The 27,792-nt window shown below is 34.5% G+C and overlaps 2 protein-coding genes across 9 annotated transcripts in view; one reads left to right on the forward strand and one right to left on the reverse strand.

The window, feature by feature from the left end:
* LOC106458371 (semaphorin-5A-like) overlaps nt 1-17,207 on the forward strand; it is a 226,914-nt gene extending 209,707 nt beyond the window's left edge. Inside the window, exon 19 of the mRNA XM_022384874.1 lies at nt 17,136-17,207. Within this exon, the coding sequence (XP_022240582.1) occupies nt 17,136-17,170 (35 nt within the window). The 3' untranslated portion in view covers nt 17,171-17,207. The remainder of the gene's footprint in view (nt 1-17,135) is intronic.
* Nucleotides 1-27,792, reverse strand: part of LOC106458381 (unconventional myosin-Ia-like) — a 306,550-nt gene that overhangs the window by 12,039 nt on the left and 266,719 nt on the right. For 5 of the 8 annotated variants that reach the window (XM_022384798.1, XM_022384801.1, XM_022384809.1 and 2 more), the window contains 6 exons: nt 27,090-27,164; nt 17,084-17,215; nt 15,871-15,977; nt 14,946-15,081; nt 11,443-11,595; nt 2,632-2,759 (listed from right to left, as the gene is read on the reverse strand). In XM_022384798.1, the coding sequence (XP_022240506.1) occupies nt 2,632-2,759; nt 11,443-11,595; nt 14,946-15,081; nt 15,871-15,977; nt 17,084-17,215; nt 27,090-27,164 (731 nt within the window). The remainder of the gene's footprint in view (nt 1-2,631; nt 2,760-11,442; nt 11,596-14,945; nt 15,082-15,870; nt 15,978-17,083; nt 17,216-27,089; nt 27,165-27,792) is intronic. The other 3 variants (XM_022384835.1, XM_022384831.1, XM_022384817.1) reach the window with 1 other exon arrangement.

A 27,792-nucleotide genomic window follows, 5' to 3' on the forward strand; every position in this document is an offset into this window, starting at 1 on the left:
AGAACCTTCCCTGGGAGGTCCCCTCACCACATACCAAAATCCACCTCTAGGGGACTAGTGTAGGAGGACTTCAGAAAACTATGGTGATATTAAGTTTATTCATTATCTTACGACAGTTTTCTCCTAGGCCTGGTATATAAGGAAGAAATGTTTTTTTTTCATTCTGATTGACAGATTGTGGTTCATTAGTAATTGAGACAGATGAACCACATAATGAAAATTATTTGAATAAACATTATTCCTGAAAATCTTATCAATATGGGTAAAACGAGGAGCAGAAACTTGTACCTATAGATTTTAGTGTTTTAATAATCTCAGTTTTGACAGCTGTTGTATGGTATGAAAGAAAATTTAGATATTTATTTGTTTGACTCACCTTCCGATAAACGGTAGTGGTCAACTTGCATCCTTGCAAACTAAACATCGAAGAATGAAGAGCATTATCACCTTCAAGTTCTATGGAAAATTGTATGCTGTCAAATAGGCTGTTCTGATGAGCATGAAAAGTTTGGAGTTCTTCCTCTCCATATCTTACCCATATATGAGTTTGATGAATATATGGTGTTAAAATGGTGTGTTCAAAATGCTGCATGAATATTTCTGGTACTACAGGTGATAAAGGTGAACCCACTGGAGTACCGTCTAACATTGGTCATTCCAATTAAAGTACTTTGCATCAAGACAGATGTCCAGCAAGATCATGATGTTTGGGATGCTGATGAATATTCTTGTTAGAAGTGAGGTGTTATCACTTAATTGTGTGTGTATTATTTCCATGGTATCCTTAGCAGGTATCTTGGTGAAAAGTGAAACCATGTCAAGGCTAGCAATAATATTGTCTTTGGATATTATTTGGTCATAAATGTGGTTAATGAATTTTATTATAATTATAATTTCATTTTCCTTGTGCTTATTGTTAGACGTTTTAGCATGCTAGAAATAAAATTGGCAATCCTATGCAAGATACAATTATGTCACATGGGAACATTAGGTTTATATACATTTGACAAACTATAAAGCTGTGGGGAGACTGAATGGTGTATAGAGAATCCATTGTACAGTGTAATGCTTATTTCCTTTTTATTTGTCATGTTCCAAAGTTCTTTATCTAGTCTTTTTTTATACATTGAGTTGATTCCAAAGATAGAATTTGGTAAATTACATCCATTAATACTTCTATCTTTTGCTCATAGTCACTCACATTGGTTTAAAGGACTGTACAATTACCCTTATCAACAGGTAATATAATAGTTTCTATCTTCCTCTAAATTACTGATAGCTTGGTGCTCCTCTTTAGTTAGGTTGCTGTCGATGATTTTCTCAAACTTGGTAGTACAATTCTTTAGCAGTTGTGAGAACTAATGTATTAGCAACTTCTTGAGTGATAACAATGATGTTAGTGTAGTGTACTTGTTTCAAGGTAAGAACAAAATTAAGTCTAACACATTTATCACTTATTTGAAACTTGCTAATTTGTCTACATTTCATTTTGTGATATTCTTGATCAGCACTGATTCCAATAATTCTCATGATATCTTTGTAATCTTGAAAAATTACTATAGACTTGATTGTAACATGTTTCATTGTTTAATGAAGAGAAAAAAAGTTTTTCTTCCTTTTTTTTTGGTTGTGAGTGTAATAAATAACACATTGGGGAAACACAATACCCGTTTAACACATTTCATTGTTGAATGTGGAGAAAAACTTTTTTCTTCCTTTTTTTTTGGTGTGAGTGTAACAAACAACACATTGGGAAAACACAATGCCTGTTACAGGTAAGGTTCAAAGAACACCAAAGAGATATTAAGAACTGTGCTATAACACATCAAATATAGCTTTTCACATTCAGGAAAACAACCATATAATACACTTAAAAAATGCAAAAATGATAGATAGAGAAGAAAACACCAAACAGAGAAAAACCCAAAAAGCTATTGCCATCCAAGCACAAGAAAGTGGACCACCAGTGGGTATTAATCAAAAAACACCCAACAATTACTCAATAGTGCACAGGCACTACTTATCAAAGACATAAAACATATATGTCGTGGTTAAAGGTTCAGTTTTCCAATATATTTTTATTTCTCTACATAATACCTATAATTTTATTTTCCTTATATTTATTATATTGAAGCAATTGATTTATCTTCTATATTCATCATAATTCTAAATGTGTAATAACTTTAACACCAGATGTCAGTTACTGTTACGATAGTTGTCTAGATACCTATTTTAAAGCAGTGTTCCATAGTTAGACAAATTTTTATCACTAAATACATTATTACCGGATGAAGGCTTCAGTAAGAGAGCTGAAAGTTCACAAATAAAAGTATTTTAATGTAGAGAAAAATCTGTGTATAATAATTCTACATGGTAGAGTACTTGTCTAACACAGAACAGGTCTCAGGTTCAAATCCAAAGTGAGGAAATATATACATATCATGAAAATAAATTACCACATTTACAAAGTATTCAACTATGTGTATATTACTAGAACTTGCAAAGTATTTTATGTGGATACATATATGTAGTATTTACTGAAAGAGTATTCATGTATGTGCCTATAAGTGTTATTTTTTGACAACATTTGTGCAATAATATTTACTATGAGTTTATACAAGTAGTACTTACTCTGGTGCTATATTTATCTCAGGAGGCTTGCCTGTAGCATTTTGGATCACCAAAAATAGTTTTGTAACAATTTCTATCACATGCCCTGTCTCAAACAAGAAATCCCCCTTTTTTTTTGTTAGCTCATTCTAGAAAGAAAATTATTCAAGTTCCAATTAAATACAGCTTATTTATATACATTTCTCTCTATCTAAAAACTAGCATGACCACTGAGGGAAGGAGCAACTACTTGTACAAAAGATTATAGAAACAACAGTGGAAGTTTACATTTGTTACCTCCCTCACTCAAAGTTATCTTGACCTTGATTTGCCCTGTAAACACTGCTAAAATTTTTTAATAGCACACCAGCCTTTTATACCCCTTAATTTTTTGCGGCATTGCAGCAACATGTGCTGACTATGTGACTACCCTCCACCAATCATTCTGCACCACCTATACAAGTGCAGATAGCTCCCTCTACCACTGCAGCACAATCCTCACTTTCAAGATTTGGCAAATACAAACCAGAAACACTTCCAAATCGGTGGGGAGGAAAGGCACGAAGTGGGTGGGAGGAAGTATGTTCCTATTCTAAGTACATTTTCAGTGTTAGAAAATTTTAACTTCTGAAACCGTACTACCTCTATTCACCCTAAGCTAGAATCCCACATTGCAAAGGTGGAGGGGCCAGTGAAGGTTGAAAAGTAATCAAACAAACAAAGAACAACCAACATGAAAGAACAGGTGTGCCACAATTATAAAAGAAGGCACACCTGTGGAGTATAGCACTACTTCTGGAATAGGTATGCTCTTCTTCCAGTCACAAACAAAGAACTTAATAGACAGGCACCATGTCATGGAATACAGATTCCACCCGTGGACAACATATAGTACGTAAGATGTTTACATGTGTAACAAGCATGAGCATGTGACACAATCATAAGACAGATTTGAAGAAGGTGCCTGGAATCAGATATAAGAATACGTGGACCACAAATGTATATAAATAGGCCAAGTGCAGTCCACTCTGGCAAAAAACATCCAGGGGAAGCACCTTGGGATACATCGAATTATGGCATGTGGTCCATCCATTCAAAAACAACAGTGGAAGCACCTTGCATAAGGTAGTAAGATTAACAAGTGGTCACCAAGGCAAAAAATACCCAGGGGAAGTGCCTTGGATTTATATTAAGATAGCCAAGTGTGGACAGATAAGGGGAAACACCTTGGTATACGTTGGATTATGTCAAGCGCAGTCACTCCAAGCAGAAAACTTCCAGTGGAAGCACCTTGCATAAGATTGATTGATATATACCTTGAACATAATATTTTGAAAGATCAACAAGTGTATGATGTAGTATGACAAGTGTGGCAGAAAACATCTGTGAGAAGTGCCTTGTGATATGATGTAATATGAGAAGTGTGACAGCAAACATCCGGGAGAAGTGCCTTGTGATATGATGTAGTATGACAAGTGTGGTCTATCCAGGCAGAAAACATCCAGTGGAAATGCCTTGCATAAGACTGATTGATTTATATCTTGAACATAATATTTTGAGAGATCAACAAGTGTGATCTGCACAAGTAAAAAACATCTTGGAAAAGTGCCTTGTGATATGATGTAGTATGACAAGTGTGGTCTATCTAGGCAGAAAATAACCAGAGAGATCAATACGTGTGAAACACCACTGAAAAAACATCCAGGGGAAGTGTCTTGCATAAAAAAAAATATTTTGTAAACAACAAGTGATGTCAGCCCTGGCAAAAAAACATCTGGGAGAAGCACCTTGGATTGAGCATATTATGATATTGTATAATATGAAATATAAAGACGATAGCCCTCTTCTCATAGAGTGGGTACATATGACTATGAAGTTTATTTTATTGTACAAATCCCACTCCAGAGGAAACCCCCATGGCCCACCACTCCAGCAACTGGGAACCAGAAGTGGCACTAGGAGAAAGGGGGAATACATTTTGGGCAGTCTGGAGGAATAACACACGGAGACAGTGCAACAATGGATGTCTGCAATTTCTTATTTTGAAAGGCAGAAAGACCCTGACTGTAAGAATCATGGGTCTGTAGGGATGGGCAAAAATTCCCATCTGTTCTACTCATGAAGTTCATGAGTGATGGTCCTTTATATATGATACAATGATAGGAAAAAAATGTATAGGTATAGATATACACACCACTAGATAAGCAGCCAATGGTCTCACAGAAACACACCATCTCCACAGTGAGTATTATGGAAATATACAGATTTAGTGCCAAGATATAATATTCAGCATACCTGACCAGGCAACACCCACCACAAGATGGGATCTTGAAATATGATGTATATTAACGAATTAATATAAAAAAGTATAATATTGTGACTAACTCCAGGCAAAGGTGAACAAATGTGTGTAGAATCATCACAGGAGGAAGATGATATCTACTTGAGAAAGACACAGCTACGTTGTGCAGATAATGAGTGACAAATGTATTGAGAGTTTTCTACAAACCAACCTGAACAATCTCCTTCAAAAGAAGGAGTTTGCGAGCAGTTAAAGGCATAGTTAGATGACAAATTTGGTGTGAAGAAACATGATTTAGAAGGTGACCTTCCATGGACACATCAGAATATGCCAGTTGTATGAGCTGATGAGCCCAACCAGGGAGCTTAATAGAAGAAAAAATCATGGGAAACAGAGGAATTCCATGGAACAAAGAGACAGGAATGAGAACAACAAAAGGATGCAGGTAATGAACTGGACAAACTAGATGATCCAGATCTGAATGAAAGAACAGGTGGGAAAAGGAAGGTAAGAAAATAGGAAGCTGATGTTCTGGGAAGGAAGGCCCAAACTTCGTAGTGGATATCATATGTAGAATAGTATAGGATGCAAGAAACATTAATGGCATAAATATGGGAATGACGACAACCTCATGCCAGGAGGGTAGGAAATAGATTTCAAGGGAAAATTGGTATAAGGAACACATTGCAAAGGGTTCATAGGGAGAACCAGAGAGGGCATTAAGAACAACATTGAGATCCCAAACTGGCAGAACAAATGAACGTGGAGGATGGACCGTACAAAAGGATCGGAAAAGGAAGGAAATAACTGTGGAAGAGAAGGCATTCTGGAAGTGGGAGAAAGGAAGGTGTTGGACAGGAGGGACCTAAAAAGACCAACAGTTGAAACAGACAAACCCAGAATAAACAATCAGATGAAAAACTTGAACAGGTGAGGAACAGAAGGATAGGATTGTAGGAAGTCATGGCCAATAGACCAAAATCTGAAGTAAGACCAAAGCTTCTGGTACATAGACAAGAGTGAATGGTACAGGCAAGGAAAAATGCCACACGAGGGGTGAGTCCCAGGGTTGAGGCATGTGACCAGACACGAGACAAAAGTCATAAGTGAAGCTGGAGTGTGGTGACACTGGGATGAAAAATGTCTGATCGCAGTTGTAGGAAGAGTGATCAGGACAGAAATAAAAGCATGAGCTCCAGCTCCAGGAAGGGCCAGGGCCAAAGGAACCACATCTGAAACAGCCAATAAGGAGCAACCAGCAGAAAACAACAAGAAGTGATATCAATAATGGAAAAAACCCAGGTGAAGAGTCTAATTGAAGGGTAGGCATATAGGTAAAGACCCGTCCAATCTGGACTGAAGCATCCACCCCAAGAGCTGAGGGGTGAGGAACTGGAGACCAAAAAGAAAGGAAGTTTGGTATTCCAGTGAGTGAAAAATGCATATATATGCAGAGTTCCCAGTTGAGAGCACACCCACAGAAAAACCTGAGGATGAAGGGACCATTCCATGAGGAGAACCTGGTTTGTACATGATAAGTGATCACCCACAAGATTCATAACACTGGGAACATGACATGCCAGAACATTCATGTCATGGTCGGCCTAGTACAGAAGATCCAGAGTCTGAAAACACAGAAATCTGGACTTGTTTCTCCCTTGCTTGGCAATATAGCTGATGACATTAGAATTGTCAGAATGAACCATAGTCACCCACCCTTGCAGGAATGGAAGGAAATGATATAGAGCCTGATGAACTGTGAAAGGTTCCAGAATGTGGAAATGGAAAGTAGTCTCCTTGACTGACTACCGATCCAAAATCTTTAAGGAATCGAGGAAAGCCTCTCTCCCAAGCTCACCAAGGAAGCATCTGTAAACAGATGAGACTTGGTAAAAGGCAGAGGAATAGGAACCCCCACCATGGTCAAGTCCCTGTCGAGCCAATATGCAAGATCAGCCCTGATCCCAGGTGGAAGGGAGATGGGATGATCCAAGGGAAAGGTTCCACTGGGCAAGAAGTGTCCAATGAAGAGAATGCATGCATGCCCGACCTAAGGGAGTAGGAGCTTTCAAGGAAACTCACAGCCCCAAAAGAGAGAGAACTTCTCTTGCAGAGAGAGAAGGAGAAGGTAAGACTTTTGTGACTGCCCACTCCATATCTCAATGCTGAAGTGAAGAAGGTTGGGCTCGATGGAGATGGGGGGTGAAGAGAACCCCCAAATGAATAAAATACTGTGAGGGAGAAGTAAAGGACTTCTCAAACTTAATGAGAAACTCCATCCGATTTTTTGAAAGAAGTAAGCAGGTGTGAGTGACTGACTGGGCATGGAAAGAGGGAAGCAGAAGCCAGTCATCCATGTAATAAGGAGTCCAAAGATTCAGTGAGTGAAGATGACATGGGAAAGAGCATACCACTCAACAAAACACATATATAGCTGAAGAAAAACAGAACAGCAGCACCCAGAACTGGAAGACAGAATCCACGTTGATGAACCAGAGATAACTAAGTGACACTGGGGCAAAAAAAACACCAAAGTATAGTAAGTCTCGAACAGACTTGGCAAGATGACTGGACAAGGTGCGATCCCAAGGAGACATGGGAAGTGGATAGAGGGTAAGCAAAACAGAAGGCAGAAACTCGCAGACAGAACTAGTAGAACCAATGGAACTGTCATGAAGTGTAGCCAAAGACATATAAACTAAACATACTGAAGATGACATGCGAAAGAGCATACCACTCAACAAAACACCTATATAGCTGAAGAAAAACAGAACAGCAGCACCCAGAACTGGAAGACAGAATCCACGTGGATGAACCAGAGATAACTAAGTGACACTGGGGCAAAAAAACCACCAAAGTATAGTAAGTCTCGAACAGACTCGACAAGATGACTGGACGAGGTGCGATCCCAAGGAGATATGGGAAGTGGATAGAGGGTAAGCAAAATAGAAGGCAGAAACTCGCAGACAGAACCAGTAGAACCAATGGAACTGTCATGAAGTGTAGCCAAAGACATATAAACTAAACATACTGAGAGAAAGTAATCATTACTAAAAAACTAACAAAATGTAGAAACGTGTAAAATATACAAAGTACATCAAAATAACAAACTTGCAAAACTATGAAATTCGACCTAAAACAGAAAACAATAAGCAACACCCAAAGTACAAAACCACTAAAGGAACTGAGAAGATAAACAAACCTTAAATACTGAACATATAAGTCCAACCAAAGACTCTATAAGATAAAGGACACGAAAATAAAACTGACCCTAAAAAACATGAGAACAATTTAATAACAATTTTAACTGTAATCTAATCCCCAATTAGACTTGAATAGTAGTAAAGAAAAAGGAACTTATAAACAAAATAACATTAACAGTGAAAAGAAGTAAAAAATGCAAACAAAAACAAAGGAATAAATAAACTCCAAATGCAAATTTAAACTAAATTAACTTAGATGGTAAAAGAAGTATAAAAATCTAACTTATCCAATACTGAGGAGAGAAGGCATGAATGACCTATATTATCAAGTGCAGAAAGCAGGTCCATCCTACATAAAGTCACTGAACATGGGTATACCTACGGGGAGTGACAAATACACACTGAAAAACTTATCACAGATCTCCTTTGAAATGAACAATACCTAACCCAGCAGATTACGTGGAGGCACAGTAACAGGTGGAAGGTGCAGTAGAATGACAATTTCCACACAGCAGTTATATCCTTTTTCACAAAAATCGTAACGTGAAAGGAAAATTGTCGCTGAACATAAGACACAAACTTCCCATGAACTAAAACCTGTACTTCCCAAGCAGAATCGTTGACCCTGAGACCTGGAGACTAGTATTCTACTTATGACTGGAATTTCACCATCCGCCATATTAAATCTCGAATTCATATGAACAAAGTAGAATTTGGAAACAGAAACATTTCCAAAATAAATGACTAGAAACAATGGAAATCAAAGTCAAAAAGTCAAAATTTGAAATTGATATAAAGTTGTGATCAAGCACAATCAAAATCTTGTAGTCACATGGGGAACGAGCTAAAACACATGTCTATACATTAGAATGTCAATGTGCTGCAATGGTAGAGGGAGCTACCTGTGCTAGTATAGATGGCACAGTATGATTGGTGGAGGGTAGTCACATGATCAGCATATGTTGCTGCAATGGCACAAAATGTTTGTTATGAATTTCACACAAAGCTACACGAGGGCTATCTGCACTAGCCATCCATAATTTAGCAGTGCAAGACTAGAGGGAAGGCAGCTAGTCATCATCACCCACTGCCAACTCTTGGGCTACTCTTTTACCAATGAATAGTGAAATTGACCATCACATTATTACGCCCCACGACTGAAAGGGCAAGCATGTTTGGTTTGACGGCAATTCGAACCCGTGACCCGCAGTTTGCGAGTCGAGTGCCCTAACCACCTGGCGATGCCAGGCCCATGCAAAAATGAAGGGGGTACAAACGACAAGTATGCTGTTGAAAAATGTTAGCAATGCTTAGAGGGCAAGTCAAGGTCGAGATAGCTTTGGGTGAGAGGAGGTAGAATAAAGGCTAAGTTGTATAAGTTATCCATTAAATTAGTTATATGAATAATGTGTAAATGCAATCAACAAATATATCATGATAAATAAAAAACACTTTGTACGAAGTTGCAGTTTGCATATATTTCAAAATAATTACCTGTATTTAAACTCACCAAGTGAGAAATGAATTAAATTATAAAAGATTATATGATAACTGGTTGCTTTCAAAAGAAATAAAGGTAAGAAAACCATTGTCAATCATTACACTCTGAAGTGAATAACAGCAAGTGAGTTTCTAAATGCTGTGAAATTCAGTATACAAAACAATTGTAAACATGCAGTAAGTTATTTGACATACCAAAATCTTTCCTAAACTAATGAAATCAAAGTTCATAAAAATAACAGATGCTTTATAGAACACTTTCACATAATAGTGATATTTTAATATATAGATTGTCTGTAATTAGATTACAGCGTCCTATTTGGTTTTTTCAGCACACTGAAACACTTAAAGAAAATTGAATACTTTTTCTGTTATCATAATATTTAATTTTTCCTTTTTCTTGTTTTGGTGTCAAACCAAAAGTATCTAATAACAGAAAAACTTTTTTTGTATAAATGTCAGAATAATGTTGGTAATCATAGTTTAAGTTATCTAGGATGAGATGATACTTTTTGATAGATTCCTTACTAGGAAATATTCAAAGACATAGCTGACTTGCTGATGCATATAAAGTTTGAGCATAAATATCAGATTGTATGTGTTTAAAGAAATCCAGAAACCCTATAATCCTGAGCCCTTTGGAAAGGTGAACCTTTCTTTATGATGGGCAAGTAAACCAGATATGTTGAGAAATGGAAATATTTTGTCACATAAAAAACATCATAGATCCCATATCTTAATTTAGTCATATTTTAATTTCTGCTTTTAATGTGATAGATTAGTGTGTGATAGTCTTGATTTTGCTATTATCTGCTCTTATATTAGATTTTATCTTTTATTACAGAGCATTAAAATGTACATGAGAATTTATCATAGTAACAGCCTTTTTTGTTAAAGTTTTCAAACAGTCAATAAAAACTAAAAATTTTTCTATAACTAAATCACATTAAAGTCATGTTTTCCTCAGCAATCTTAATGTTTTTAGACTTAATATATTTTGGGTATATAAAGATTTTAATATTAATACATTACATTTTGTAACCAAATATGGCATACTTGTGAGAAACACAACAAATTATCCAAATTTTTTAGATTGCTGAGTAAAACTGTCCAAATACAAATAAACTGTACACTGTATTATCCTCACACAGCATATTATCATCAGCAGCAAAATTACAGATATGTTTTATACAACTTTACTATTACTACTACCAATATATAACCTTAAAACTAGAGATCCATTATTCTGACCATTATTTATTTGTAATAGCAAAGGTAGTTTTTATTTAGAGCTATCATTAAATCTCTTGTTTATTAGTTAATTTCTTTCCTCTGAGTTAGTAATCTCTATGACAGTAAGTACCCTCACACACACACAAAAACAAAACAAAAGGTGTCTCATTAAGTTGATGAGAAAAAAAAAGTATATGAAGCCTAAAGAAGTGAGCACCACTGTGTCAAGTTTGGTTCATTGTTAATATTAGAAATGAAACCTTTGTGGGCAATGACTTAGTTTTCAAGATACTTCTAATTTTTCAAAATTACAGAAACAATATGCTATTAATAAATGACAATGCACAAATACTTATTTCACAAAACACATTCTTGAGTAAAAAAGAAATCAATTATCAGAATGACTTTGAATGTCCTAATACTTTTTTTAAAACACATTTTAAAGCAACATGGTATACTCCAAAGACACTGAATAATATACTTAAATGTTTTAAAAGAAAAAATACACAGATAGGATATATAAAGCTAGGTAACCTAAATACATAACAGCATAAACACTAAAATGAAACAGAAATAAATAAAGTATGTTCTTACTGCCCGGACATGGAAGACAGATATATCATCAACATATGGACTGAGGGATATCCTAAAGATGTCTGATGCTGGCACTCGGTACTTGATCTGTAATGTTCGCTGATCCATGATGAGCATGGAACTTGTGCTGATTACAAATAATGTCTGGACACACTTCACAACAAAAAACATCATAGAATAAATGTAAAGAAATCACACTATTTTATATTAAACTATAAAAAAGCTGGATACTATTAAGAAAGTATTTTTGTGACATGACAACACCTTGCTTGTTAAGACAGAGAACTTTTGGGAACAAATATACAGGAGTAATATTAAAGGAAAGAATGCTTGACATATGACCCTGAAGAAAATATACAGTGATATGTTAATATTAAAATTCCAGTTTATTTAGGTGAAAAACTTCCATATAAGAATTGTAAAACATTTCAGTTACAGAATGAAGCTTCATCAGGTATTGACAAAGCTTGATTCTGTCACCGAAGGGTCGTACAATTCATACAGAGTTTGTCTACTATTCACATTCTGGGATCCTGTATTATTATACTAATAATATTAGCAAAAAAAAATTGTCATATGATGCTGAAGAAAATACACCTGGATACTGTTTCAAGAAATGTTTGCATGATATGGGACTGAAGTAATAACTTAGACTCTTTTAACAAAGCAAAAACTGGTCACATGAGAACATATTACACAACACTGAAGAAATTACATATGAATACTTTCGAGATACTTGTAAAAGAACACAATACACGAACATTCATAGAAGCAAGAAGACTACTGAAGTGATCAAATAACTTACAAACCAACACTTATGTAACAATCAGTATCCCAAACAGAATGCATGAAACTGCAAGAGAGAGAGAGAATACCAAGACTTTTCCTCAACTGAACAATATTTTCATCATCCTTGTACATCTCCTTTTTAAGAGAGAACACTTGTGTAACATAACTCTGTAGAAATAAACTCATATACTGATAAAATGAAAAAAAAACAACATGTTTTTATGAACTGACAAAATGCATTTAGATACTGGTAAGACAGTGAAATTTTGTCATCTGTCACTACACTTTGATGGTGGTAATACAGAGAACCAGTATCTTATAACAGTAGAAAATTATACTTGGATATTCATAGGATAGTGATTCTTTGTTTTACAAACATAGAAAATTAGAGCTGGATATTATTTAGATACAAAACCTTTGTTTTATGACACTGAAAAGTATACCTAGGTACTCACTAGACAAACAACCCTCATCTTATGACACTGAAAAGTATACCTAGGTACTCACTAGACAAATAACCCTCATCTTATGACACTGAAAAGTATACCTAGGTACTCACTAGACAAATAACCCTCATCTTATGATACTGAAAAGTATACCTAGGTACTCACTAGACAAGTAACCCTCATCTTATGACACTGAAAACCTACACATGGATACTGTGAAGACAGAGGACCCTTGTCTTATAATACTGAAAAATTATGTACAGATACCAGTAAGAGAGCAATTTGTGATACAATACTGCAAAAATAATGTTTTGATGAACTTTGAAGTCCCTTGTAATAAAATACTGAACAGACATTCACTTGATGAACACTAAAAACATTTGTGATAAGCTACAGAAGAGACAAACTTTTGATCAACACTGAAAACATTTGTGATAGAGTACAGAAAAGACAATCTCTTGATGAACACTGAAAACATTTGTATAAAATACCGAACAGACAATCTCTTGATGAACACTAAAAACATAGATAAACATTACTCACATGTACATCGTGAAGAGGCAAAACATGTGATATAATGTACATAAATGATGGAGTTCTACACCATGTGATTTTAGGGATTTAAGATGAATTTGATGATGCTAACTGAAAGTTTTTTATGATTAAAGTCATTAAAACACTTGTTCCTGTGATTATTATAACTTTTAAAAAATCTGGTATGTGCAAGAACTGTTTTAGGTTCTAGATTCTGTTTTCATTGGAGTGTGAACTGAAGTGCCATACTTCTGAATCATGAATAATGTACGTTATTTCAAAACACCAATAGGAAGCCTTGAGTGTGCAGTATAGGATAATTTTCCACTTTGCATTTGCGTATGACAAAACTGTGCTTTATAAATCTTTAAATTTATTAAATAAACAAATCCATACTTATCACAGTAAATTTTGATACAAAAATAATAAACCTAGGTGATGAATAAATTAAAGTTTTAGTGGTAAGTAGTGGGAAAAGTTTTTGAAAGTCTGATAAAAGATGCTTTGCAAAGACATTTAAACAAAGTTTAAAATTTTGTAGGACAGTCAGCATGATTTAAATAGAGGAAAACTTGCCTTACTTATCATTTAAACATTCTTTAAGATATTAGTGGTTATGTAGATGAGGGTTTAATTCTAGATTTGATACATCAGGATTTTCAGAAAGAATGTGACAAGGTGCCACATAAAAGTCTTGTTAAAAAATAATTTTCAAAGTGTGGGAGATAGGTTGGCTCATTGGATAAAAAATTGGCTGGATGGAAGAAAACAAAGGGTTGTTATAAACGGAGTTCAGTCAAACTGGATTAATGTCACAAGTGGAGGTACTTCGGGGCTCAGTCTTATGACCTTTGCTCTTTTTGATTTACATCAGTGATATTGATGAAGGTATGATCAATAAATTATTTAAATCTGCTGATGATATTAAGGTTTTGGATGTTGTAAGGATGCTGGTGCTTCTTTACAAAAAAAGGAAAATTATTGGGTGAGTTGGGAAACAAATGGCAGATGGTTTTTAATTACAATAAATTAAAGGTAATGCATGAGGGATATCATTGAATTATGAGTATAATTTTGATGGAAATAACCTTAACAGTGTTATAGAAGAAAAGGATCTTGGTGTTTCTAGTTAAACAATCTCTTAAGCCATCTAAGAAATGTGCTGTTGCTGGTGGCAGGATGTTAGGTACAGAAGCCTAAAGAGGTTAGGTCATATTTGGAGTAATGTGTTCAGTCTTGGGTGCCTTACCTTAAAAAGGACATTGAATTGTTGGAAAGGGTTCAGAGAAGGACTATAAGGATGGTACCTGTGATGGAAAGGTTGTCATATGAGGATAGGTTTAGATCCCCAAAATTGTTTTCTCTTGAAAAAAGAAGAGTTGAAGGAATATGATTGAGGTGTTTAAAATGTGCTGATGCATCATCTTTTTTATGCATTTAATGTAAGAATGGTAGGAGTCATCTTCAGCTAAGACAACTATATTTATCTAGCAGGGAGGTTTGCTTTTGGAATGAGTTGCCTTCAGAAGTAATGGATGTAGTTGATTTAAGAGAGTTTAAGGTAAGTTTTGATAAACACTTGAATGATAAGGGCTGGCTTTGAGTGCTTATATTTCAATGTTTAGTTTAGCGGATGAGATGGCCTAAATGGACCAAAAGGTCTTTTAACTGTTGCCCTTAAATTATATATATATATAATAAAAACTATGTAATAATTTTATCCACCATTTTTACCTTTCCACTGGTCCGAGTTACTTTGTTTATTATGTCAGCAAAAACTACATACTGATCTCCCGTTTCAATTGACATTTTTTTCCACTTGAGATTCTGTCGGAGTCTAACATAATCTCCTCTGAAAGGGTGTGATACACTGGAAAAATTTAGTTTGACTAAAACTTAATATGAAATACATTGAAATATTTCTTACAACAATCTAGTGTAATAAACTAAAAACACTCATAAATTTTATTAAGTGTATTATTATTAAAAACATGTTCATCTATACTGCACTGCATATATAAGCATGCCGTACTTGAAGGCTACTTGATCACGAAAGAGAAAAAATTTGTATGACACACTAAAATATATACAGAAGGTTGTATAAAACCTTTGAAAGAACTTGAATTATTAGTGCTAATGGGGTAACTTAGTGAATAGATATGCTCTTAATCATGCATTTGATAACTATACAGTCATTTTACTAGGATATCCAACAATTTATTTCAAGTGTAGAAAGAATCCTGACTTAATAAAGCTATATCTTCTACATCCGTTTGTTATGAGTTTCAAACACAAAATAAAATTTGAATTTACAGTTATATTCTAGTTTAATTATTAAATGTATATGTCAAAGATTTACCTTTTATTTTATTTTTTTTCTTTCAGTGTTTTCTAAACTAATGCTTTTATTTAGCATTTTATGTTTTGTTTCCCATTGTAAAAACATTTCACCTTATTTGCATGAAAAAGACAGTTACTTGACTTTCCACTTTGAATGTATTGCACAAATTCTCTAAGAGATGTTTCAATCTACAATTTTAAATCTAAATCAGTAATATTCTATGTTATTAAAACATTACCATAAAAAATGTAATTAAAATATCATTCTGTTTTTTTTAAATTCTAAATATACTATTTTGCATATTCATATATTACCAACCTCTTAGGATATGAAGCCTTTTTATCTTTGAAGATAAAACTAGCTGTCACTTTCTCTCTCATTCTATTCCTAGACATCTGATCAAATCTTGATCTGTACTTATGACACTGTAATATAAAATAATACAAGCTTTCATAGTTCCCAACGTAGGAAAGTGCTAAACTCCAATACATCACTGAGTCATTAATTATACAATGAATAAATACAAAATGAAAAATTAACAGCTTAAATAAATATTAATGCATGTAAGTATACACAACAAGATTTAAAGTTTTCACTGTTGTTATTTTCAGTTATATCAATTTCCCTCAGAGTTTGTCTAACAGGTGAAAACCTGACCTTAAAATACCAAAATACAATAACAGGCTGTTCACCACACACTTGCACACACACATCACTCAGGTGACTCCACTCCATTTTCAATCATAGGAGATGTGGAAGCCCCAGGCAGAGCCTGAACATCATGTTTTGCTTCCCTGTGCAAATGGTGACTGTGCTGCCCACTCCCCAACAAATTTTCCATACATCATCAGTAGGCACCAGCAATGTAAAGTTCTAGCTGTATGCTTTACCAATGAATGGCAATTCTGCCCGACATGGAATTTTTTGCTCAGTCAGGTTGCAGCTGATAACCAGATCCAAAATTTAGACATTAATTTTTGTCACCCCTGCTGCCCTGTGCAAATGCATGTGCTGTACTCGCAGATGTACTGGCCCTGACCCCAGGCCATTACATGATTTGCTGAAAGAAAAGATAGCTGCTATTTTGAGATATCACAAGTGAAATCGCATCTATCTTTCGTGAAAGATAACTCCTTTAAGGACTAATCAAAGTGATACTAGCTTGTGCACAGTTATAGTAAGGAAAAGTCAAGTTGCTTACTTGTGTGATTTTCTATGTTCAAACTGAACACAAATGAAATAGAAAATACACAAAGGTTAGAAAATATTGACATGCACATTATCTTAATTCTATAACTCAAAATTCAATGGATAATTGATGTAACCATAAAGATTGTCCATTTCATGAAATTTCATATGCCAAAACATTCCTTTATTAGAGCTTAATATTCAATAATATATATTTGCAAATAACTTTTAAAAGCCAACAATTTTAACATCAATTAGGAAATTCGTGCATACTTAATTAAGTAATGAAATTGGAAAGCCTGTTGTAAATTATCTATTTAGGAATGTCCTTGTCTAAACATACCCTCCATTTGTGATACAGCTTCTTAAGAAGTTGGTTTGTTTCTTCTAAACAGATGGGTGTCGATGGCCAGTCTTTACACAGTGGTGATTCTGAAGGGAGATGTCTGGAAAGCGACAGCAAAAATTTTCTCCTCTGTATGTGAAGAAAGAACCTTATTTAGATTAAAACCAATTTTGTAACAATATTAATATAAAGTGCTCTATTTAACTTGTAACATATTCAATGAAGTAAAATTGTCTAATATCGAGTGAGCCTTTCTGGTTAATGAACTAAATTTAATATCATACATCAACAAAATAGAAAGATGCAAGTAATCAAAACATAGAAAAAAACGTGTGCTTTCAAGATCTGCTCTTTCATATGGTGAATGCATTAGCAAGTAAAGAATAGAGAAATTCTCAACACATGAGCTTCTTCAAAACTTACTTACACAACTTTTTATGTAACTATTGAATTCAAAAATATTTACTGCTAACATATTCCAGACATATATCTTAAGGAAAGATTCCTACAAGAAATTAAGAACTATAAATGAATTGGAATTTTCAAACTGATTAGCACCTCATCCACACATGGGCTAAATAGATATGCCAGAAACCTCCAAGGTTTAGGTATAGCTGTCCCTCATTTTGAGCTACTGACCAAAGGGAAGACAATCAACCAGCAGCACCCACTATCATAAGGTTTTTCCCACTCATCAAACCCCATAAAGAGATTAACTGTCACTTTTTTAATACACCCACAGTTGAAAGTGAGGAGCATGTTCACAGTGTCAAATCCACTAGACTATGACCGACACATTATAGATAAGTTTATTTTTTATGCATTTTCACTGTCATTAATTTATGTTGATACAATACAATCAGTCAGCAAACATTTCTATGTCTTTCTATTATATGATATACAGTAAAAGGTCTTTGTATTCTTTGACTGAAGATCTATTTTAGAAAATCCAAAAGTTATAGTACAACTGTATTGGCTAGTGAGAAATTGATAGATTTTTACATTAGTTCTTGGGATACTTCTGTTTGTTTGTTTTTAAGCACAAAACTCTACAATGAGTTAACTGTGCTGTACCCACCATGGCTATATTGAAACCTGGTTTTTAGTATTATAATCCTTCAGACTTACCATTGAGCCACTAGGAGAATTCTTTGGAGGCTGACTAAAGATACCTATGTTGAAAGTTATAGATGGGCTTACTACAGTTTTTTGCTGAGAATGATTAAACAGCCTTTTCAGCTTCAATACTGCTTTTGTCGAGGTGACAAGAATCTTAAGAGCTGAGCTATATAAACAATATTTGTGTATTCTTTGGAATTAAGAGTTAGTTAAAGATTTTGTTAACTGTTAGGTTCTTTGATCTAAGTTATACATGCCGGCATGTTGCTGTTGAGGAGTACAAGAATATTTCAAAGGTTCTCTGCATGTAATTTGTATTTCAAATTCTTTTTTGTCAGCAAATGTTTGTTTTAGATATATCACCATTAAAGTGACCACAATCAACTTATAAAATTGGTATTTCACTCTGAGTATAGCTATATACAACATTTAATACAAATAATATTCTGGAAAGAGCTGAACTAAGTTTTTAGATTTTGCTCTTTTTGTACACATAGTTAAAATATTATTCTGGTGGTTCCTCTATAAATTAGAGTTTTAGTTTTTTGCCATCATGTTGTTATCAGCTAAGTTTCAGTTACTGCTTTTCACATGTCTGTAATCAACTCATGTTTTAGTCATTCTTCTTCAAATTATTTAATAGGTAATCCTGTGCAGATATGCGAAGGGGTTGGACAAAATAATGAAAATACCTGTTAACTTCTAAATCTCATTTATTAATATGAAGTTCATCCATCAAAAATCTATAATACCGCATTAACATGTCATGAAATTGATGAAACAAACTGATGTGAATCAAACACGAATATCTTTCACCATTTGTCAATCAATGCTCTTCTATTTGTTAAAAGTGACAAAGGTGGTAGAAATCTGCTTTGATGATTGGTTTCAAGAGCTCATCATACTGTCTTGATAACATGTAAATCTAGTGACTATGGTGCCCAAGTTAAGTGCCTAAACATTTCCTCATGTTCTTTAAACCAGTCTTTAACAATTTCAACAGTATTGGTGCAGTGTCTGTAATAGACCAGCTCCATTTGAGAATAAAAGTGTTCATTGTAGGATGAACCTTGACTGCAATAAAGTTTAAGTAATTTGTTGTCACATTACCTTCAGTGAGATCATAGCTAAGCCCTAAGCTATTACAAGAAAACAGTTGCCCATACCATCACTTAATTCCACCATGCTTAAATGTTAGTATAAGACATTCAAGGAATTAAGCTTCTTTTGGTTTTCACTACATATGAAACAAGTACACATAGGGAATAGAAAGCCAAAGTTAATATTATAAATTCACAGAATAAAAATATTATTTGAAGTTGACTAAGAACATTTCAGTGTAGTTTTCTTGCAATACTCTTGTTAAGACATTTTAGAGTTAAGAAATAGCAGTTATAAAAAACAAAGTTAGAGATCACTTAAGCAACTACTTTAATTGCGTGAGCATCATTCTGGTGCATAATTAGCCAAGATGTTTATCTTAAGGCAAAACCTTTTCAAGATACCAAAGAAAAAGTATCAAACCTCTGGGATAGATCACCATGGCCTGTATGGCAAACTGTCAAGAAAAGAAATGACAGACCATTAAGCTGTCGTTGGTAATATACCCAGTAATAAGCCTAAAGTAAAGTGAAATGATGACAAAAGATCATAATAATGATGTTATTGAGCATGTGTTAAGTGAATATTCTTGCTCAAGGTTATCCTTGAGCTGCATGCGTCAGTAATCTTAAGTTACTTGGTTCTGAGAATAAAGAGTTCCTGTGCAGGATTTGTGAACTGGAGTTTCAGCCGAGTGAGTGTTAGCCATGCACTGCATACCGATGGGTAAGATAACATCTAAAAATTATGAATAAAGGCTGGGTAGAATTTGCAGTAAGTCAATCAGCATCGATGAGGTTCTAACAGCTGCCAGCCTGCAACAAATATGAGCTACCAGCCAGTTATGCCTTCTGTTCCATCTATATATGTCTCAGTTTCCCAGTGAGTATGGTTTTATTCTGTAACTAAGATCTTAAAGTGTTTGAAGGTGCAAAGATTATAAAGATTTACTGCTAATATAATTTTCAAATAGCTTATATGGTATATGGTTATTAATGCCAAAAAATGTTGTATGTTTTTTAATATAAAAAGTCTCTGGTTCATTTCTTATTGTAACACAAATCTCCTCAAGTTGGTGATCAGTGTGAAAATGCCACCAACTGTATTCCTGGCTTTTTTCAAACAACTAGTATGTGTAATGAGTAACTGTCCCTCAGCTATGGCCCATTATAACATATAAACACATCCATTTGATGACAAAAAAATGATTTACCTAATGAAGCCAATTTTTTTTCATTGATCTTTGGTCCAATATTTATGTTATTTACACCATTTTATTAAGCTTTTGCATTTTTTGGTGTTATTAAAGGTTTCTGAATGGCAGACCTACTATGGTGACCTATCTTGTTTTGAAAATGATTAGTTGTTGTAAGATAATGTAGACTTATTTTCACCTCACTACTTGTGTTAGTGTCATAATTTGTCAACTTAGTTTTTGTCATTACTATATTTACCTGATGTGTTGTTTTCGATATAGATACTGACACTATTTTTGTCACAGTTCTTCTGGATACATTCATTAATTTAGGTGTTTATGTCATTGAGGATTTAATTAAAAATTCACCTACAATTATGCTTCTTTAGAAATCTGACAGACATTTTTAGGTTAGCATTTTTAGAAATTTTCTTTCAAAACACAATAATATACTACTTGTATAAAGACAAATTTAATGACATATAATAATTTAGTGTACAGATAAATGGCTACATATTTCCATCTTAGAGACATCAAAACTTTTAATTTAAAAAGTGAGGTGTGTCCTATACTTTTTTCAAACTCCTATACATACTTAACTTATGATCAGATATTTATTTCAAACCTATATTCCGCATATTTTCTACAAGTACCAGTAATAAAATTGTTCAATATTTTTCTACTGGTAATGTAGTTAACTTACCTTTCATATATTTCTATGCAATCTATAGTCAACATATAGTAGCACATCGTATTTTTATGTTACAAATTGTTTCTTGTGAGAAGATTTACTCTGTAGTAAAATATTTGTTGATTATTATATATTTAAAGTCTGGATAGCAGGCATGGAGAAGTGATATCATTGTTTGATGTGCAAGCATAGAAATGTTCTTTCCATTTATAGAAACATTGAATGAGGATGTTAGAAATGAAACATGATCAAAGAAACAACCAGCAACTTAATAAAAGACTGACAAGCATTATAGAAGAATCTAATTAAAATAGATATGAAGATCATAGTATACATCATACATGCTGAGATCAATGTTCTGCAAGCAAAATTACAGAGTACTGCTGACACTATTGATATTTGACTCACAGATGTCCAAGATGCTGATAACTGCAAAAGAGGTATGGTACAGAAAAATGAATCTAAAGGCAAAACAATTACAGAAACAGCAAGCAAATTTTAACAGTCAAACTATGTAAATCTATGTCAACAGCTGTGCAAATCACTACTACTAGTATCCCACAAGGCTCATTAGACCATTTTCATTCAGTTTCCAGACATATACCAAAACAAGTAGTTGGCAGACTACCATTCAAGATGAGCACACATGCATAAGAATAAAGCAAGGTAAAAATAAAAGGGAACTAATCACCTAGCTTATGGACTATAATCTGTCAAAGGTATTGACAGATAGCAGAAAATTCTATCTGGTATTATTACAAGGAAATTGACCCAAGCCCAAAAATTGTTTTATGGGTAAAATCACAACATAGTATGCCAGAGACTGCAAGTAACATTACCTTATTGTAAAGTATCAGGCATGTCGAAGACAACTAAAAAGAAATTTTCAACGTTTTAATAAGCAAGAACAATGTGTCCATGAATTCTAGTCAAGATGCCAGTAAAAAGAATTGGATTAGCTGAACTTAGAGGTTAAAGTTGGACTTTAAATTTTGCAACTGGCCTAGATATGATAAGAAGTTCACTTTTTATTTAGGTTTATCTATGAATAACTGAATTCATAGGAAAAATGTTTTACCACATTTTGATGGACACTACATCTACATCCACTACAGTATGACTAGTAATTATCTTCAAATAACTGAAAACCATCTTCATACTTTTGACAAAAAGTAGTGTGGAAAGCAAGACAGGACAGAGGATCTAGCTAAAGGAAACTGAAAGTCAACATTTCCAGTGGGTGAGGAAGGAGTATGAATACTTACAAAACTACTATAATGTTAGATTAAAGGTTAGAAATATATGTAATGGTATGAGGAGGGCTCCCAACCAACACATGCATGAGGACTTATGTTGGCTAGTTCAGCTCGAATCTGATACCTATTGTCTAGGAACTGACATCTAGACGATGGTAGGATGATGGGTCCCAGCTGAAGGGGTGAACTGCATTATGGTGGATCTACTCCAAATTCTAATTCAGTGGGAGGATCTACACCACATACACCAGCAGCACACCATCTCCATACTCTCTACTGAATAGGATTGAGTATGTTCAGGTGAAAGCCTCCATAGTCAAGCACCCCAGCTGCTAGGAACTGATAAGTGGTAAGGACTCCCATACTTCACTCGACAAAGGATGAGAAATACACTGGGGAGGCCAGAAGAACACTGAAACTAGAGACTGTACAATGAGTGACCACAGAAACCCTATATTGTAAAACAGACCACCCCTGATTTATTCAATCAAAGAAATGGCAGAGATGGACAGCTATACCCTTCTGCTTTACTCATGATAGCCTGTGAGTCAATATGGTCTGGAACAGGCATAATTATGAAGCAATATACTGCAAGCAAAATTTACCAGCAGTCCTGTGGAACATCCCATCTGAACAGTGTGTGTTATAGAGCTAGAGAGAGGTGTACATATATTTATATAGATTTACAAGTTCAGCCCCTTATTTTCTGTGATGGAGCATCCAAGCTTACTGTGTGCCTGGTCCAGCTCCTTGCTACACTAGCCTCCAGGTTGCAACTCATCAAAGGTAGTGAACCAGGGGAACCCCAGATGGTATATACATACTCTGATAGTTATAGACCATATAGTGCAGATTTTGTGGCTGATACCCAATATGTACACTTGTACAGGATCCATTATCTATAAGGGATGTGATATTGCAAGAAAAAAAGGGAAAAAGAGAAAATTAAACTTACCAATTCACAGTTAAACCACAGATGGAATACAATATCTGGATGAGGTAGAAATGGCCACATGATGTAGGCAATGGGAAATGAAAATGTTCAGTGTAGTCTATATACCCAGCTGGATGATCTCTTCTAAAGGATGACAAAGAAGAAATACCAGAGAAAAAGTAAGGTGCCAAATCTGGGAAAACAACACCAAGAAAAGATACTAGGAATCGGAAGATAGAGATGCATATGAGAGCCTGATATGTTGATGAATCCAGCCTATGAGGGTAGAAGGTGAAAGGTAACAGAGGGAGGATAGGATCCAGGAAATGAATAACCAGGAGTGAGACCCATGGAAGGAAGCCATGCAAGCAGTATAACAATGAAGAGCATAAAATGGACATAGAAGTCAATAAAGATCAGATCAGGAATATAAATGTGATATGTAGGGGAGGGAAATCAGCATAAAGGAAGAGCTGCCCTCACGAGCTGCCAATGTTATGTGAAGGAAAGTATGATCCAGATAAAGGAAAACATAGGTCAGGTGGTAAAGGGTACATGAAATGTTAATGGCAAATATGTCTGACCTCCAACATCCACAGGCCAAAAGGAACAGGAAGTAGGTTTTAAGGGAGAGATGGTAGAGAAAACAGGTAGCCAGTGGTTCAAAGGGAGGAAAAGTTAGGGTGTGGAGAACAACATTAATATCCCAATCCAGCAATAGAGTTGGTCAAGGAGGATGATCAATCTGGAAGGAACACAACAAAAGGGAAATGGGAGAGAAAAACACCTAGCAGTACCTGGTAAAATGGAAAATGTTTGATAAGGCTGCCCGATATTCTGCAACAGAAGATTCTGAGGAGTTATGATCAAACAGCCATGTAAGGAATTCTGAAACATGCAGTACAGTTGGACAGGAAGGACAGAACCTATGGCACAGAGACTATTGGCAATAAGTCTGCCATTTTCTCTGATAAACCATGAGTGAGGAAGGGTGAATGGAATGGGGTAAAATGGATGTTACACACGTGGATAATCTGGATCTCCTCGCAAGGGACTGGATAAAAGCCATGCATGAAGATGAAGTGTGTAGAGTGCAGGGTGTAGAACCAGCGTCTGAGGAGGGATGGCAAAAGAGGAAGCAGTATTGGGTGAGTCAGTTGAAGGAAGGTGAGAAGTGGAAACCAGAGCTGTGCCAGCCAGAAAGGTGTAATGAGATGTACCCAATACAGAGTGGACTGGATGATGGATATCACCCTAGGTAGAAGCTGAATTGGAAAATAGGCATATAGGTACCAGTTTGTCCAATCCTGACTGAAAACATCCACAGCCAAGGCCTGGAAATGAGGCACCAGAGACTAGAACAGAGACAATTTGGAGTTGTACTGAGTGGCAAATGCATCCAAATGAGGAATACTCCATTGTCTATGCAGCCACTGGAATACCTGAGGGTTGAGGGATCACTCCATGGAGAAGATCTGGTCTGGACAAGAAAGGCAATCCATGACAGGATTGAAGGCACACACAATGAGGCATGTTTGAATAGCATAGACCCAAAACAGTAGTTCCAACATTTGAAAACATAGCAAATGGGAACAGGTACCAACCTGGTGATTGATGTATGAGACAACTGTCAAATTGTCAAAATGGATCATGACCAATTCGTCCCAAAGTGAGGGAAGGAAATGAGCCAAAGTTCTTAGAACAGTATGTAGTTCCAAGATATTATGTAAAGTCATCTTGACCAGAGACCAACGACCTGAAACCTGCTGATGCTCCAAACTCACCCCAACTCAGTGAAACATCTGTGAACAGGTGCAACTTAGAAGGAAATTCCAAATTCATGGTTCAACTGAGATCAATTTACCAAATTAAATAGTGAAGAAAGAAAAGAGAGTTAAGTTTACTTTAACTCTGTTTTAATTGAAATGTTGAACTATGAAATATGTCAGTGCAAATATGGGGAAAAAAACACGAGCTAAATTCAATAAGTCTGAACACAATAGTGCCTAAACGAGAAGTAAAGGTTAGGCTGAATAGTATAGAGGGAGTAACCTGCATCAGTTTCCTATTGGTGAAAGGTTGCTGCATTTCTATTTACATGTGAAGATGCAGTAGAACCATGTTCAACGTGGGGTAAATGGGAGTTTCAAGGCTAGTGGTGAGCAAAAACATTTTTGGAAATAGAGGGCAGCACTAAACGAGAGAAGCTATTATTTGAGAAGAGGTAAGATGCTGTATTGGAAGTACTTTTTTACAAAAATAAGATGCTCCACGTATGACTAGAATATCAATTATTTTTGCCTCGACTCTTAGGTAAACTAAATAAATAATTATAAAACAATTTGCATTATGCTTAAGTTGACAAATGGGCATAGGTCAGGAACATGAAATCATCCCGCTAAGTAATTAATCAAACTAATTACCTCACTTTTATTTCATCAAATGGACATATAAGTACATTAAACCAATTAATCTTAATTAAAAAAGATACTTTCATAATCACTAATCGCTGTATCCTAATAATGCAGAAAGAATCTGCAAGGATGGAATTCAGTCAAAACTGAGATATTACTTTACTGACAATAACAAAGAACTTGAATATTTTGTGTGTGAAATAATACTTTGGCTACTCATACACACACCTTTACAGTTTATTAGCTAGCTTCTGATAATAATATACCTGATGCCTTTTTATAGTAATGATAAACTGGTAGTGACATGCAAGTAAGTTTTCTGATGTTTGTTACCCCTAGCATATCATGCTATTATGTTAATAAATTTTCCAAAATTGGTTTGAAAAATAATCAACAAATCTGAGGGTGATAAATGTTATAAAAGCACTTACACTAAAACTGATATAATGTAGTCACAACCATATGCACGGTACAGTATAAGAATTTTGTTGAACTTATGTGACTTTCAGTTCTAGATTTGAACATAATTGTCATGCATTTTTTATATTCAGCCCAATAAACTGTGTTTAAATAAAAGGTTTTTAACAGTTGGATGTCTTGCCTTGGATATTATAAGGATATTTTGGGACACTTGCTTGTTCCTTCTTCAATGACCTAAATAATGAACATGCAAGTGTCTAAAAGGATTCTATCTCAAAGAGAACCTAGTCAAGATTTCATAAAAAAATAACACTGACTAAGGAGAAAATATCACACATTCAGTAAATCTGAAATGTTAATCTAATATATATATATATATATATATTTCCCACTATTATTTATCAGTAGTTGCTTATTTACTTAATTGCTTTGAAGTAAAAGTTTGTAAATAAATTAAATTTGATTATATGTCCTTGAAGTATCATAAAGGTTTGTATTTTTGGGGTACCCCAAGGTTTTTCTCTTTTTTTTGGAAATCTACAGAACATAAATAGTATATCTAGAATTATATGGTTAAAACAATAACATACATATATAACTCATTTTGACTTTTTTCAACAGTGTTAATAACTCCTTGGTTAATTTAAAAAAAATCTTATATTGAAATGACTGGTGGTTAAGAATTTAAATTAATTTTGCCTGGCCAGAAATGTTAATTGTTTTCTAACACACTAATATGTATGGAAAATCCACTGAATAAGCAATTTCAATTTGGTGGTGCATGAGGGTATTCATGCATAAAAAAATAACACAATACAAACAATAATAAAAAAAAGTGTATATGCTAAAAAAAGGAAAATAAACAAAACTCACAACATAAACCTGAATAGTGTACATCAAAACTCTTGCAGCATTCTTCCTAAAGTACCGGCGATACTTTTTCCTGACCTATAGGGTATCAATATTTAAATAAAAGAAATGTTCATCAAATAATGAAACAAATGTTTTTTTTTTTGGAACACAACCTTAATAGTACTGACTACAATTGTAAAATTGGTCTAGAAAATTAATGTCCACAGCTGAAGTTGGTTTTTTTGATACCATCAACCAAAATGGCTTGATGAGACCTAATTGGTTGAAATGCAATTTTATTAGAAATTAATATGTCATGCATTCTACTTGAAACATATTGTGTATTTAAATCACTCTAAGGTCTTAGTTAATGTCTGTAAGAGGAAAACATGTTAGGAAATTTGTGCTGTTCTCAACAAACTTAATTTTCTGGGCTATTTACAACAGCAGGACCTCAAACCATTACTTATATTAGGGCATTATATTTCTTCTATAAGAAGAGTAGCTTGTGAGAGGGATTATAACAAAAATTTTATTTTCTTGATTTTGATAAATAAGCCATGATTATAGAGGGACCACTGCTAGAGTTGACTTCTAAATAAACTCCGAAGCACTGACCAGTTTCAGTCTTGGTAAACAAAATTACTCTTTTCACTACTATAGAATTTTTTGCTTCTTATTATATCTGTGATAATAGTTTCCGGAAATTTACAGCAAATTATTT

Source organism: Limulus polyphemus, unplaced genomic scaffold, assembly GCF_000517525.1.
Source record: "Limulus polyphemus unplaced genomic scaffold, Limulus_polyphemus-2.1.2 Scaffold22, whole genome shotgun sequence".
NCBI classification, from domain to species: Eukaryota; Metazoa; Arthropoda; class Merostomata; order Xiphosura; family Limulidae; genus Limulus; species Limulus polyphemus.